Raw genomic sequence first — 15701 nt, forward strand, 5'->3', positions numbered from 1 at the left:
ATAGAACTTCCAGAGAAACTTTTTCTAGATGAGAGTGCAAAGTCAAAAAGCAGCAGTTCATACCACTATTTTCTTTTCAGGTAAACCAGTGATGATAGTGACAGAGTATATGGAAAATGGCTCCTTAGATACATTTTTAAAGGTAAGATTTGAGACAAATTTAACTATTCAAAGTGTTATTTGTATATTGGTCATGACATTGAAGTTGAAATTGAGCCACTTTAAAGCTCAAGTTTTAAATAGATAGAAATATCTGGAGTCAGGATAATTATACTCCAAAAATTAACTTCGGTTTGAAAATTGTCCTTTTTAAAAAACTTATAAAATTGAAATTATACGCCTTTAGAGTTTTATTTAAGTGTATATTAACTTGCCCAAAAAACTAAAAGAAAGAGGGAAGGAAGGAAAAAAGGAAGAAAAGAAAAAGAAAAGGAAGGAAAAAAGGGGGAAAAAGAGAAGCTTTTACAAGTATTTAACTTTCTCAAAGTATGTAACATCAAACAGAGCAAGGAAAAAATGTCTGAAAGGTCCATGAAGATCACTTATATTGATGTAGGGATCAAATAGGCTTATAATCCAGCTGAGGGCCAGCCACTAGCACTTGTACCAGAGGAGCCGTTGGTAACAGACAATAAGCAGTGTTGTTGGATCTTCCTGGTTTCAGGAAAATACCTTTTTTTAATATGTAAGTCTCCAAATTTTAAATGATGACATATCATTTTATTAGCAAATAGCTTGTGCTAGACAATGTAACATATTTTCAGTCTTGATTAAACCTGTAGGCTGGCCATTTTTCACCTTCAATATAGCAACGATTGCTATTGATTAGGAAGAGTGAGGGGACAGTGACACTAATGATGATCATACGAGGGGCCTGTGCATTGGATATGACAGTGGTCCACTGACAAGGCAGACTTCCCTTCCAATCTCCAACCTCTACCAGATTCCTTTGCCAAATTTCTTATCCATATCTTCAAGTTCTCCTGTCTCTTACGCTCACATCATTCCTTTATTTCAAAATAAGCATCAGCTGAGCCTCGTTCTGTGTGTCTGCAGTAAGTTCAATGCCTGTGACAAAGGCAGCACGTGTCCGAGAAATGCTAACATTGTCCTGGTCGTTGCTCAGTTCTCCCCATCCCATGTGCTACTTCAGAGTCTCCCTTTATCTCCTCTGGCCACTTCTTCTTTACTCCAATATACCTATCAGCTTGCTTTTTCTAAAGCACCTCAAAAATGTGCTGTGTTAACCCAGGCAGGCACTAGGTTGGAACGATGAATGCACTCGTCTGATGACTGAGAATAAAGAAATTACAATGCATAAAAAGACAACTAAATGAGATTTTTGACAAGGGCTTTTAAAAGCTTTATCTGCTTTGACAAAGCAGAGGACTGATCAACATTACCAAGTTAACTATACATTCCTAACTTTGTCCATTCTCCTTCAGATAGAAATTGCACATGAATTTGGTGATAGTATTAATTTGTGGATTGAAGGAAGATCCTTTTATGTTTTCCCCCACTGATTGGTGTTGCTGGACTAATATTTCTACATCATCTTTACAGAAAAACGACGGGCAGTTCACTGTGATTCAGCTTGTTGGCATGCTGAGAGGCATCGCTGCGGGAATGAAGTACCTTTCCGACATGGGCTACGTGCACAGAGACCTTGCTGCCAGAAACATCTTAATCAACAGTAACCTTGTGTGCAAAGTGTCTGACTTTGGACTTTCCAGAGTGCTGGAAGATGATCCTGAGGCAGCCTACACCACAAGGGTAAGATCTAACAGAATGCATTTCTGGAACACTAGACGAGAGGCTTTTAATTTTCAACAATTTTAAAGGAAATGGCAAAAGGGACATTCCGCCAACATAGGAAGACGAAGAAGTGGGAGATGAAAAATCCACATAATTCTTCTTATTAGATTTCAGGAAATTTAAATATTAAACTCAGATAATCAAAATATTCACTTTACAAATCTCAATAATTCATTTTTTCCCTAGAGACACTGAAAATAAAAAGTTTGAGTTCAAAGTGAATACAACAATGTAAAAATTATGTAGTCTTAAATGTAAAAGAAAAAGTTAAAGAATCTCCTACATTAAAAGCAGTAAATATATTATGCATATACGTGAATATATAAACATGTATAGCATTATGGGGTAACAAACTCTTTGCAATATAGTGTATTCACTTGTAAAACAAATACAGAAACACCCAAACCTAAGGGTTCATATGGTAGGGAACAGAAGAACTAGTCCTTCAAAAAGTTTTGCTTTGCTGAAGGTATTTTAATGCCTAATTACTTTTCTTACATGCTATGTAAACTATTAAACCCACATCTATGGAAAATTGGTCACTAATTCATATTGTCATAATTAGCATAAATCAACACCCTTTTCCAGCAGTAATTGCTTCCTGAGTTGATATAGAATATAACTGACAATTCTTTCTGTGGAAAACTGTGGCTAATGGTACAATAGAATTTTCTGGACAGTCTATGTATTGTGCTTCTTGAGTTTGAGGCTCTGATGATAAACTATATTTGTTTAATTCTTCCTCTTTTCAACGTCAGGAAAACATGAAGTTAGCTATCTTCAATGTTTAAATTCCTTGTGAACATAGGACTTCATCATTGCAGCTTTTTCACTATACCGTTTGGTTAACTTGTGTTTCAACACAGAAGAACACTTTTTGTCATCTCTCGTTCTTAAGATAGATGTGCCACCATTTTCGTATTTAATTCAACTTTTAAAAATTACTTCTACTCATAGTCTGAAAGTAAGCTCTTTTCATAGATGATAAGGCTTTTTTTTCATTGTTGCTTTGTGATTCACGGATATTTAGGGATTATACTGTACTAAAGATCAAGAGTAACTCATTTAAGGAAACAAAGCCTTCTAATGGTCAGCTTAATAAATCAATAAATTAATTGATGGGCTATCCCTCTTCTTCTGGACCTAATTATCATTGTCATTATTTGCATTAAATGAAACTTCAATTAAGAATTCTCCTGGATTAAGAGTTACGCTTAATAAACTTGGCCTAAACTAGAATGGGGTTATAGAAAAACCCATTCCCAGTATGAATGGCTGGTGTCTTACTTAAATGCATAAAGTGGATTTGTCAAGGTCTGTGTCAACGTGTCATGGTGGGGGAGGGGAAAAGGGAGAAGCAGGGAGGCACAGATCCTGAGTCCCTCTAGACTTACTTCTCTGAAACGGGGCATGGTGGCAGTTTGTGGGAAGTCTGTATACTGAGAGATGAGAAAATAAGGGAACTTCAGGTAATATTGATATCAAAGATGAGGGTCAGGGGCCAGCCTGGTGGCGCAGCAGTTAAGTGCGCACGTTCTGATTCAGCAGCCCTGGGTTAGCCGGTTCAGATCCCGGGTGCAGACATTGCGTCACTTGGCAAGCCATGCTGTGGTAAGGGTCCCACATATAAAATAGAGGAAGACGGGCACGGATGTTAGCTCAGGGCCAGTCTTCCTCAGTAAAATGAGGAGGATTGACAGCAGTTAGCTCAGGGCTAATCTTCCTCAAAAAAAAAAAAAAAAAAACCAAAACGAAAAAGACGAAAGTCAGAGGACTAGGAAAAAAGTTCTAAGCTGAAGTTTAAAGTAACCAACAAACTACAATTTTAAAAGGAATAGTAATAATATATTACAGATTTTCACAACGACACATAGCCGGGCCTAGTGATGTGATCTTGCTTATGAATATTTAATTAACAAAAATGTGTTTTGAGAAAATCTCTTTAAAGTGCTGTTACCATATATCTAAGGAGCAAATAACTCAAACTTAGTTTGAATAATTCACATTAATTTCATCTCGCAGGACAATTTCAAGCATTACGTGAAACAGTTATTTCCTCATATGTCTTCAAACTATGGTTCATAAAGAGCAATTTAAGTCTCATTTTTTTAGTATGTGAATCAAATTATTTCCTCTCTGCAAAATGGGAAGGCATAAGGTAGTCTTTTTACAAGAAAATATTCAAAAGTTATACTCCCTCTCTTTCTCTCTCTCCTTTAATATATTTGTGATTATAGATGAAACGTTTGGTTTCCTGGGTTTGCCTGTTTTTAATAAGAGAAAAAAATTCACCCTGAAAGGAGTAGAATATAAGTGTTTATTTTGCGAACTAAGAGAAAACCTACCAAACCACTTTTTTTCTTCTTCTCCCCAAAGCCCCTCAGTACATAGCTGTATATTCTAGTTGCAGATACTTCTGGTTCTGCTATATGGGACCCTGCGTCAGCATGGCTTGACGAGCAGTGCTAGGTCCATGCCCAGGATCTGAACCGGCAAAACTCTGGGCTGCCAAAGCGGAGTGCCCGAACTTAACCACTTGGCCGTGGGCCGGATCCCAAACCAATTTTTTTACTAGGTTAAAAAACTTCAAACTTGATAAAATATTGTAAATTTTTCCCCATAATCTCATTTCAATGATTTCTAATTTGGTTGAATTAAATGAGATACCTACCTCTTAGGTTAAAAAAAACGTCTAACTGAACAAACACAAAAATATACCAACAGAAAATAAGAGAAATTCGGTCTAACAGAAATTGCACAATGTTGGGAGAAAGTATAACTAAGTTTTTAATGCATCTGATTTTAAAGCTTGTGTTATTAACTGTTAAACTTCTCAGGGTTGCATTCAACAGCAAAGACTTTCCATTTATAATTCCTGTGTTAAAGATAAAAGAAAGAAAACACCCCGGGAATTTGAGTCCTTTACTCTGTATTAGAAAGTCATGAAAGTATACCTTATTGATTTGCTTGACTGCCTGCTTTCCCCACTTACAGCTGCCATCCTGATACTGGAATTGAGATGTGGGTCCTGTATGTGTTCCAGTAGTCAAACAGAATTTAAACTAGAAAGCTTCCGGACAGCCAATTAGTAGTCAGCCTACCAGTGCTTATGGGCTGAGATATGTGAGAAGACTGCATGCTGTCAAACAGATTCACTTAAAAATGCTACATCTCTTTCTAGATCTTTTCAGTGAGGCAGCAATATCCCTAGATACATTTGGAGTATGTGGGAATTTTTTTTATTCTTTTTCAATTTTAGGGAGGCAAAATTCCAATCAGATGGACTGCCCCAGAAGCTATCGCTTTCCGAAAGTTTACCTCTGCCAGTGATGTCTGGAGCTATGGAATCGTGATGTGGGAGGTTGTGTCTTACGGAGAGAGACCCTACTGGGAGATGACCAATCAAGATGTAAGTATGGAGCTACTCCCCCTCGAGCCTGGAATGTAATGCTTTGCTCTCTGAGTCAGGGGACTTACAAGATTTTTCATTTCTGAAAATGACAATTGCTTAAAAAAATAAAAATACTTTGCTTACCCTCTGATCTGTTTTGTTGTTGTTGAAATTTCTCTTATGCGGAAGCTCAAAATAAGTTAGTCCAAAGGAAAGTAAGTTACCGTTATATAAAAGCTCAGTCCCTTGCCAGACTGTTCCAACTGTACCGTAGTGATGTTTCACTCATTTTATGTCAGTATCATTTTCAAAGATGAAGAAAGAGCCATCAAAGAATGAATACTGACAGCCAAGTTTTTATGATTTACATTTGATAAAGGCAGCTAATGCTCCAAACCGAAAGGATGGACCATATTAATTTAATAGAGGATGCTCTTAGAGGATAAAAAGGAATGATCTACGTTTCTTTAAATTGAAAAGTATAGGAAGAGTTGTATTGTCAGTTTAATTTGGGAAAGAAACAAATTCTTTCCCCACACGTAAAAGTAATTCATGCTTAGAATAATAGAATCCTAGAATTAAAGGAACCATGAAATAATCTTCTATTCAAGCTTAGAATGTTTATCACATGATGCCTGACACGCAGCTCTTTGGTTTTTGCTTTTGTAATTTTCCATTGTTACTATTCAATATGTCCCTTTCCCTTTGGATCACATTGAAATTTGATATCCTTTCTTCAAATAAGCAATTATAAAGGCTTTTATAAAATATTTTATAAAAAGAAATAAAAACATTTATTGAGTCCTTACCATGTGCCATGCACTGTTTTAAGTGTTTTACCAACATTACTTGCATTACTGCTTTATAAAACAGTATATTGAACAGTCTTAACTCAATGCCATGCTTATTTAAAACATTTATTTTTTTCCTCCAATTATTTCTTTCATCCTTGCTCTGTAAAATCTCCCTTTCCTAGGCCTTCAGGGGTTATTACATGGGTACTATAGCTCTCCAGCCTCATTTTGTTGAAACAACAGTCCTATGCCAGTGAGTAAAATTCACTTTCAGATACAAAAATCCAAGTCCAGTCTGAATCAAAGTCAATCCTATATCCATTTCAAAGTGTTTTCCACAGTTGCAGGGCCAGCCTGACCCTCGGTACATAGATTGGGAAGGAAGAATTGTCAGATTATTGCTCCTCCTTCTCTGCTAAAGTCTGTATTAGATTTTTCAGGATTGTTTTGGATGGAAAAATAGAAAAGAAGAGACAAGGTTGTGTGTATAATGTTGGTTTGTTGCTGCCTCCCGTGGGGCAGAAGCCCAAACATTAGTACTCTAGTGAGGTGTATGTATGAGCTTTTTCAGAGACCCTTGGTGAAGGCCTCCTCTCTGCAAGGTCCTTAGAGAGGAGGATGTACTCTAACTGACTTCTCACAGTTCCTCCCACTTGCTGCCTACTCCCTAGAGTCTCTTGCTGTACCTTACACATGTCTGTTTCACCAGTGGGAAACACATTCTCGTTGGATGTTCTACCAGGGTTCTCTCCTTCGGATGCTATTGCACGCTACCCCAACCAGCCTGCCTTCTTCAAATTTCCCCCAGGAAATATCTCACAGCATTCTTCTCGGATAGCAATAGTAAATTAGGCTGGTGGATTCCTGCCTCTCAACAAGGATACAGCAAGGCAGTGGTCTCCCCTTCTTGTAGTCATCTAAAATTGCTACAATTTATTTTCTTTGTGCCTGGCTCACCTGGCTTAGGCAAAGGGTGCTGACTTGTGTTTCTCTAAATTTGAGAGAACATATTATCTATTGTCTTCAGCTTTAATGATTTTAGGAGTAGGACTATGGTAAAAGTATCATTAATTCTTGTTATATATTAAACAACCTATTAGAGAGATATTATTATTATTCCTATTTTGCAGTTAAGAAACTGAACCTTAAAGAGATTAAATAACTTTCTTAAGATCTCAAAAATAATAACAGTTATAACAGAAATTGCTAGCTGGTTCTCCAAAATTTTTGTACCTAAGCACCACAGTGTCTCCAATTGAATCAATGTCAAATTCCTCCCTTTCATTTTCAACGAGTGATCCTAGATCAGTCTTCTAATTGAATATAAAATATTCAATTCAATATATAATGATTACTCTGGATTGATCTAGTCTAGACGAAGACCAGACCTCTTTGCTACTGTCTATTCTCCAGATAAATGCCAAATGCTAACTTGAGCTACAGAGCACTGCATGGTTTGGCTTCTAACTTGTTTTGAGGCTCATTTCAATGCCATTCTTTGCTTTAATTTTTGTGAAAGCATTTTATTCTGCCTTGTCAACAAGCCTGGTCCTCATCCTCAAAGAAAGCATTTGTCCCTTATTTACCTAGTTAACTCCTTCTCACACTTGAGATATGTTGAATTCCAATTCTATCACTCAAAATCATTAGTCCTTTCGAACCGTGTGCATGATATGTGAAGGATTATCATCCACATTATTGGCGATTATGCCTGATATAGTCATATCTGTCACAAATAAAATTATAGACCAAAGTAGAACATGATGCTAAGTGAATGATTGTAAATGTTTCTGCTGATCTTGACTGGACTTGCTGGAGTCCCTGGGGGTTGACTGAGCTGTGCTAGCACACCTTAGCTGTCCTCCACATGGCCCTCATTTTCTTTCCAGAGACCAGCGGGCTAGCCTCGATGTGACCTCACTTGCCAAGTGGCTGAAGGACAAGAATGAGCCCAGTTGCATTTCACCCTGCAATATCCCATTGGCCAATCTCATAATCAGAGGATTGGTTAAATTGCCCTGCTCATTGTGAGTGGACAATATAAAGTCACATGGAGAAGGACACAGAAACAAGGAGGTGTGAAGGATTTGGGACAAATTTTTTCCTAATTTCAGCCAATTGAGAGTCCTGATGCTCTTCCAGATAACTTTATTTCAAACTATTTAGAAAAATTTACAAAAAGTGCTCTGTTTACAAGGAGTGCTGATATCATCTTTTCAGGAAGTTATAAAAATAAAAACGAATATTTTCGCTTTGGCTGGGTTTTCCAAGGATCTAAACGAAGTTTACCAGAAAATGATTATGTAATTACAGATCCTTCTAAAATATCTGCCTTTAATAGGGTGTCCAGTACATGATTTGTATTTCCTCAGCAAGTTCATGATCATTAGTGGCATTTAGTTTCTAGATATAGCACTAAGTTTGATATGCCTCAATTTCTATCCAAATTTGTATCCAAGAAATGTGACAGATCTACTGTATTTGAAGATCATGATCACTGAATATGTCTTTGGAGAAAAATTCTCAGAGAGTAAAGGAGAAGTACTGATTTGGCAGTTTTGAGTGATATAGCCCATAATCTCTGCATTCCAAATACTGTCTGATTCTAAAATGGAAATGTTACTTTACAAAGACATGCAGAATAATCTAAATCTCTCAGAGGAGACCTTCCACTGTGTCTCGGGGATTGAATGCTGCAGTAGCTTTCTTTTGATTTAGGACTGCCTCTGTCATCACAGAGAAAAACCATAACAACACATAACAAAAATCAACTGGAATGACTAGGATGATTTTAGGTAAATACCAGACCCTAAACTCTAATTGAAGTTTAGGAAACTAAAATAATATCCTATAGTAAGTAGAAGCTTCTTTATTGATAGCAAACATTTTAAATGTCAACATTTTTCAGAACTTAAAATGGAAAGCAAAATAAGAAGAGATTTCATTGCATTTTTATATTTAGTGACAGTGTCTTTCTCTTGTATTTATTGGGAAATGTGTAAATGCATAGATTATACTAAGCACATAGATTATAAAAAGTTTTAAAAACTCATTTAAGTAATCTGTTTTTCAATCTTCTCGTGTTAGAATTATTTTTGTCCTTTTCTTTTTTTTTTTTAGGCAGTCCATTTTCCATTACTATTTCTGTTGGCCTGGATCTTACCTATAAGGTGCATGAATATTTAACTCCAAAAGGATGTCAACCCACTTTGTAGTTGACGTGTCTCTCTCCCTCTTTCTATTCTTCGTTTCAATTTCGATGGAACAAAATTTTATATACATATATATATATATATATATATATATATCTCATATGCTGGAATGTTTTGTGTTAAAACGAAAAGAATATTTTATGGTAACATACAGCATGTTGTAATTACCTAAAGTATGAGGAGTTTAATTCTCATGCAAATACTGCAAATCACCAAGATTTGACAGTAAGCAAATTGTTCGGCTTCTTAGCCTTAGTGTAGTAATGTCTAAAATGAGTGTAGTGGACGAATGAATATTGGTCTTCTGAGATAATATTGGTGTTCCAAGGATGATGCTGCCCCTGGATGCAAGTAATTATGTTAGAGATTGATTACCTCATGGTAATTCTTGCTCCTTTGGAACAAGTGATACATATAGAAATATCAATTCTTAATTCCAAAATCCTGTACCTTGCTATTTAACAACAATAACAACAAAATCCCCAAAAAGCAAAAATCTTGAACTGAAAATCAGTCATCTTGGATGCTGTAACTCTTGGTCATTTACAATGATTATAAAGAGAATGGACTTGAATAGAGGATTTCTAAGATATCTTTAATCTCTGGAACTCTATTGATCTAATAGTGATGTCCTAAGGTAAAGATGTACTCAATATACCTTTATTAACTCTGGAAACAGGAAAGAAATCCTAGAAAAAATGAATGTATCTGGAACTATTTTTATGGTATCTGAGATTGTTTCCAGAGATACATTATTAAATTCTAGTCACTTATGGGGAGCTTCATATCTCATAGTAATAAAATGATTCATATGTGAGAATTCAAATAAATACCTTGCAGTATAGTGACTCACACCCTACATAGAGCTTAATTCACCAAAACACACAGCTGATGCTCAAATTCTGCATACAAACTTTCTGCCACTCAGTTATCCAGCTTATACTTTCACATCTCCTGTGATGAATCATTCACTGTCTTCCAAAATAGCTCATTTTAATTCTTGATATTAATTTTTCTTCTGGTGAAAGAAATCTGATTCCATGTGGTAAGAGCCATATCTCTTCCAAATTATTTTCTTGGGATGTAATTATTTCTAATTCCAATAGTGTTACTTAGCACCAGGATAGAAAGATCATAGGTTTTCTTGCCAAAGAGACTTAAATGTGAATCTTACCACTGCTACTTCTTAGCTGTGTAAACAGGGATTGCTTAAACTTCTGGAATCTCAAGTGTTTCATCTGTAAAATGTGTATAATAATTTCTGTCTTGCAGATATATGGAAAAATTAATGTAGATAATATACATATAATTTGCATCATCGTACCTATAATATAATGCCTGGGCTAGTCTAGATCCTTCTAGAAGCCTGTGCCAAGAGGGAATTTGATATACATTAGTATTATTAAGAGGAAACGCTTATAAGGAAAAAAGAGAGATATAAGATTATAATATAGGTCCGATCTCAGGTATAGTAGAGATGGAAGGAAGGATGATTAAGTGCAAGCATCTGAAACTAAAGTGCAGATCTAAGAGAGGTTGGCAAGATTGCCAGGGAGAGTTCTCAAGACAACGTTGCCTATCGTAGGACTTTCATAGGAATGAACCTATCTTATTTCACCGTTATGCTTAATAATTGACTGGGAGGAACCTATGCAAAGGATAGCCTTAGAGTAAATGTGATGATGAGTTTTAGAGGGTTTAGGGTTAGCGGTTGTTGGTCAGTTACCATCCCTGCAGGTAAAGATCTGAGAGAGAAATTTCCATGGTCCCCGCGTTCTACCCCTTTTGCAGTTCAGACCTACTTCTCCACACAAGTTCAGGGAACATCTGCTCCATGGTTCTGTGGGCTTTTATTCCTGATGGAGAACTCAGAAGAGGCAGGTTATGGACTGAAGTGCAGCCCCTGTGGCTTCTGTTGATCTCGGAACCTCACCTGGTCCTTAGCCTCTCCCTCCTCCACTGTCCATTCAGAATTTGCCTCATCATAGACTTGGCAGATCCTGGCTTAACTGCGGTCTGAGTCAATGCTTCATTCACAGGGTTAAGCATGTTTAGGCCACAGTTGTTATAAAGGAGTAACAAGAGAGCCCCAAGTGTACATCTTGGTTCCACATGTATTTCTCCTCATCCCAACTGTGTGAAAGCACCTCAAATGCCTCCCGCTGCTCAGTATTTATTACTTTTGCCATCATGGTGACTCCCCTTCTCTTCTGCTTGAACCTGGGCACAAGTGGTCCAAAGTGCCCTCGTGAAAGCCATAACTGTCAGTTTGGTGGAACCCTTGCTGTGCCCCCTGGCAAGAGTCACTGGGAATAAAACACAATATAGAAATTTTTTATTTAATACAGATACTACATCTTGAATAATGGCACCAACTCCTTTCAAAGTGTTGCCTCCAAGCTGGTGCTTCAGCTGTGCCTTTAAAAGGCCTTCTGACATCTGCGAGGCTTGTTGCTTCTGGATGATGCGCTAGGTGTGGTAGTTGCTAGAACCAGCTGCTACCAGCTGGTGAATTTCCAGAACATTTCTACCTGAATGAAATTATATTGGTAGCTTGCAATTGACGTGGAGGGAGTTATTATATCACATAAATGAGAAAATGTTATAAATCTGTTTCCCTCACAAAAAGAGCTAGTTGTTAAATATTTACCAGCACATCACTGAGTACGTGATGCTCTCACGCATCCTTCACTATAAAGTGAGTGACCTGGTTGCGTGGTATGCTAGGTGGGGTTGCATCTTTGTGGATCAAGCATTCCGACCATGTAATGCTGGCTGAGGCTCTGAGGGCAGCAAAAGCGTACTGTACCCAGAATAGGTATATATACCTGAAAAGATGAAAAGATGTCAATGCTAAGAAAATGCAGAGCTTATGATAGTATTTCAGATATAGGACATCTGAAATGATGCCAGATTGTAAAAAGTTTGGTTGTCTTTTTATCTTTTCCCCTTTTCTTTCCTTTGTTCATCTCAACCACCTAGATGAACAAATGGAACAGTAATAGCAAAGTCAATTGAGATCATGATTCATCTGGTTATACATTATGCACTGTGTGGTAAATGAACAGCCTAAATTGCACTGCAGTAGATTTCCAGCATTTCACAAACGACCAGAATACGAATGCCTTTCATTTCTCACCCAAACTATGAAAGAAATAACAGGCAAAAATGAAAAAAAAAAGTTTCAAAATGGCTAAATATAAAACCTAAAGTGCAGTTCTGAATCTATTTTAAAGATAAATTCCAAAGATGCATTTAGAATTAAATTCAATGACCTAATTACCTGGGTCAAGTTCTAAGTTAATTTAGAGACAGGGTATATATAATATTTCTATATATAAATTTATCTGAAAATAAAGCTGATTAAGTAATATAATCTAAAAATAACTCCTCAGCTCAAATAATTTATTAAATTCCTTTAAAACTAAGGAATTGGTTTAGTTTATTCATTTGAGAGTCACATATAAAGACTAGCTGCACAATGGAGGAAAGACAATATTTAAAATAGGCATAAAAGAAATAATAGAACCAATTAGAAGCAGCTTTGGAAAAACACATTATGAAATACATCAGGTTTTAAATCAAGAAGATTCACTGTTTTCACTGCCTAGGTAAATATTTCATGATATAAACTATATTAAGACATTTCATTTGTAGTTCATTTATGTTGTTAAAAAAATAACCACTGTCTTTGTCAGTGGTGAGGAATCTTAGAATAAGCAAATTAATAAATAAATGAACTTCCATTAATATATGAGTGCAAATGGTACTTTTTATTGTTTCACTGTTCATTTATTTGATTACCAGTGAAAATAAATATTTTCTGCAAATTTATTTAGCATTTTTATATTTCTCTTTTATAAATTTTTGGTTAATATCTAATTCTCATTTATCTCTTGTCATATTATTTTATTTCTCAATATGCATAAGCTTTTAATACATTAGATATGTTAACCATATGTTATAGCTTATGTAATATTTTCTACTGTGGTCTGCCTTTTAATTTTTTGTATTGTTTTCTGAGTTGTTAACTTGTTAACTAGGTAGGTGACTCGCAGGCATTTTGCTCACAGTTATTCAGTTATTTATCTATTTATTTTGAGAGTCCTTGAGTACTTTTTATTTTGCTGCCTGAACTTAACTATTGATCCTTCTCAGGAAACTTTATTTTATGCCCTTCCCAGGGAGATATAAACTGCACCTGATTTCAAGCTGTGACCGGGTGCTTATTACCCCCACATTTATAAGTCCAAATAGTTCCTGTGCTCTAGCCACATTCCTGCAAATTGCCCTGAGAGTGTTCCCCACTCACCTCAAATAAAACAAGCCCCAACTATAACTGTCAACGTTCTCTACCCCCAGTTTGTGCTTGCCTAAAGTTAACAGCAGCAACGTCTAGTGTGGTGGGCTGGAACCTGTTTTATCTCAAATACTTTCTCTCCTCCCCACTCTATGCTTGTCATAAAAGTCCTTAAATCTGCCATTTCATCTTCTTTCCATCTGTCACCGCTCTTGTTCAGATGCCATTGCCTTTATCATAGAGAGACTGGTTTCTTTCTAATCATTCAAAATCATCCTTGTAAATTTCCTATTGTAATCATTATATTTTTTACATTTGTCAGATCAAATCTAAAGTCTTTTTGAGAAAATGTAGTTCTGTTTAATTTTTAAGGAAATATTCATGATAGGGTTTTGAGAAATATATTCTTTATTATTGGTTTTGGGTATCACTTAAATATTTGGTTTTTAATAATTGAATAAAATAAGCATTATTATATTTAGTAGCATAAATAGATTTCTTCTGGAGTTGATGGCATCAGCCACATTACAAATGTTTTTGATAGAACAATCTCACAATTAGGCTGCTACTCATATGTGTGGTTACGTTTAACATTAATGATATTTCTAATGCTGGTGATACGAGACAGTTATTCCAAGTTCCTGACAGAAATCAGTAGATGATAATAAACAGTCAGACCTTGACATTATTAAATGATACATGAGACAGTTATGCTAATTTAGCCTTTGACTTATCCCTCATTTACTATCCAAAAGTTTCTTTTGAAGTAAAATTGCAGTTCTGTGACTTTAAAAAATGTGGTTCTGCACGTTTCATTAAAAAAAAGTACCTTTTTAGAGAAATCGCTAGAAAACTTAATCTCTATTTGATTCCAGAATGCAAGGATAAATAAAACATGAACTGTTTGTTTTTATGTCAATTAACTTTACAAATCACCCTTCATCAAGATTTTAGGTAAAAATGATTACCATTTATTTTCTTTATAATCTGTGAAGAAAGCTTATCTTTTTATATTGTGATAGTATATTTATTTCTTTATGTTGTTTTATTTTGCTGTAAATGGGAGTAATCGGGGATTTTAAAGATAGTGATGCTAGTCATTATTGCGAAAGTAAGAATAAGAAAGGATGAAAGTTGGATAGTGGGAAATTTCTCAAGCTATGCTATACTAAATTTGTGGTGTTGGGAATGGTTCTGTTTTGCTTTGCACAGGTGATTAAAGCAGTTGAGGAAGGCTACCGTCTGCCAAGCCCCATGGACTGTCCTGCTGCTCTCTACCAATTAATGCTGGATTGCTGGCAGAAAGAACGAAATAGCAGGCCCAAGTTTGATGAAATCGTCAACATGTTGGACAAGCTGATACGTAACCCAAGTAGCTTGAAGACGCTGGTTAATGCATCGAGCAGGTACAAGGCCAGACCTGAGAGATTTTCCTGAATGTAACTAATTCAGATTGATGCCACAAATATGAAATCAGTTAAATTATTTTTGTACACGTTAATGTATGAATCTATATGACACTGATTTATTTTAATTAGTTTTTGCATAATGTTACTCCCTTACAATGAATGAGATATAAAGATTAAATTATATTTAAAAGTATCTTGACCTGACCTAATAGTGTCACACGCCAGTTTCAGAAAAATGTCAACTGTAGTCAAGTTCAAGTGGCATAAAAAAAAACCCATTCAAATGCTTGTGTTTTGATGTGTTTTGGATCCCACATAGGTGTAGATGGGGGAAAACATGATTACAATAGGGAAAAGCCAATTAAGCACTGATGCATTTTAAACTAGAGATATATAACAATAGTTGCTTTTCATTTCTTTCAAATAGATTTCAGTGTCTGTCATATTTTAAGAACATTGCCAACCCCTATAGGAACCCTTTGCTCCTGTCCAATTGTACACAGATAGTTGGCTAACTAATCATTTACTGCGCAGTTTGAACAAAACTTAAAACTGATAAATGAGTAATTTTGTGGAAAAAAATTTGTAGGAGAAAATGAGCATTTTTAATTTTTATTTTATTTTTTTTTGCTGAGGAAGATTCACCCTGAGCTAATATCTGTGCCAACCTTCCTCTATTTTGTATGTTGGATGCCACTACAGCATGGCCACCACTGAGTGGTGTAGGTCTGTGCCTAGGAACTGGGCCTGGGCCACTGGAGCAGAGTGTGCTGAACTTAA

General features: G+C 35.9%; 1 protein-coding gene across 12 annotated transcripts in view; it reads left to right on the top strand.

Moving 5' to 3' along the window:
• EPHA5 (EPH receptor A5) overlaps positions 1–15701 on the top strand; it is a 330879-nt gene that overhangs the window by 300668 nt on the left and 14510 nt on the right. For all 12 annotated transcript variants that reach the window (XM_070612814.1, XM_070612810.1, XM_070612816.1 and 9 more), the window contains 4 exons: positions 81–142; positions 1564–1773; positions 5075–5224; positions 14725–14918. In XM_070612814.1, the coding sequence (XP_070468915.1) occupies positions 81–142; positions 1564–1773; positions 5075–5224; positions 14725–14918 (616 nt within the window). The remainder of the gene's footprint in view (positions 1–80; positions 143–1563; positions 1774–5074; positions 5225–14724; positions 14919–15701) is intronic.

This window comes from Equus przewalskii, chromosome 3 (assembly GCF_037783145.1).
Source record: "Equus przewalskii isolate Varuska chromosome 3, EquPr2, whole genome shotgun sequence".
NCBI classification, from domain to species: Eukaryota; Metazoa; Chordata; class Mammalia; order Perissodactyla; family Equidae; genus Equus; species Equus przewalskii.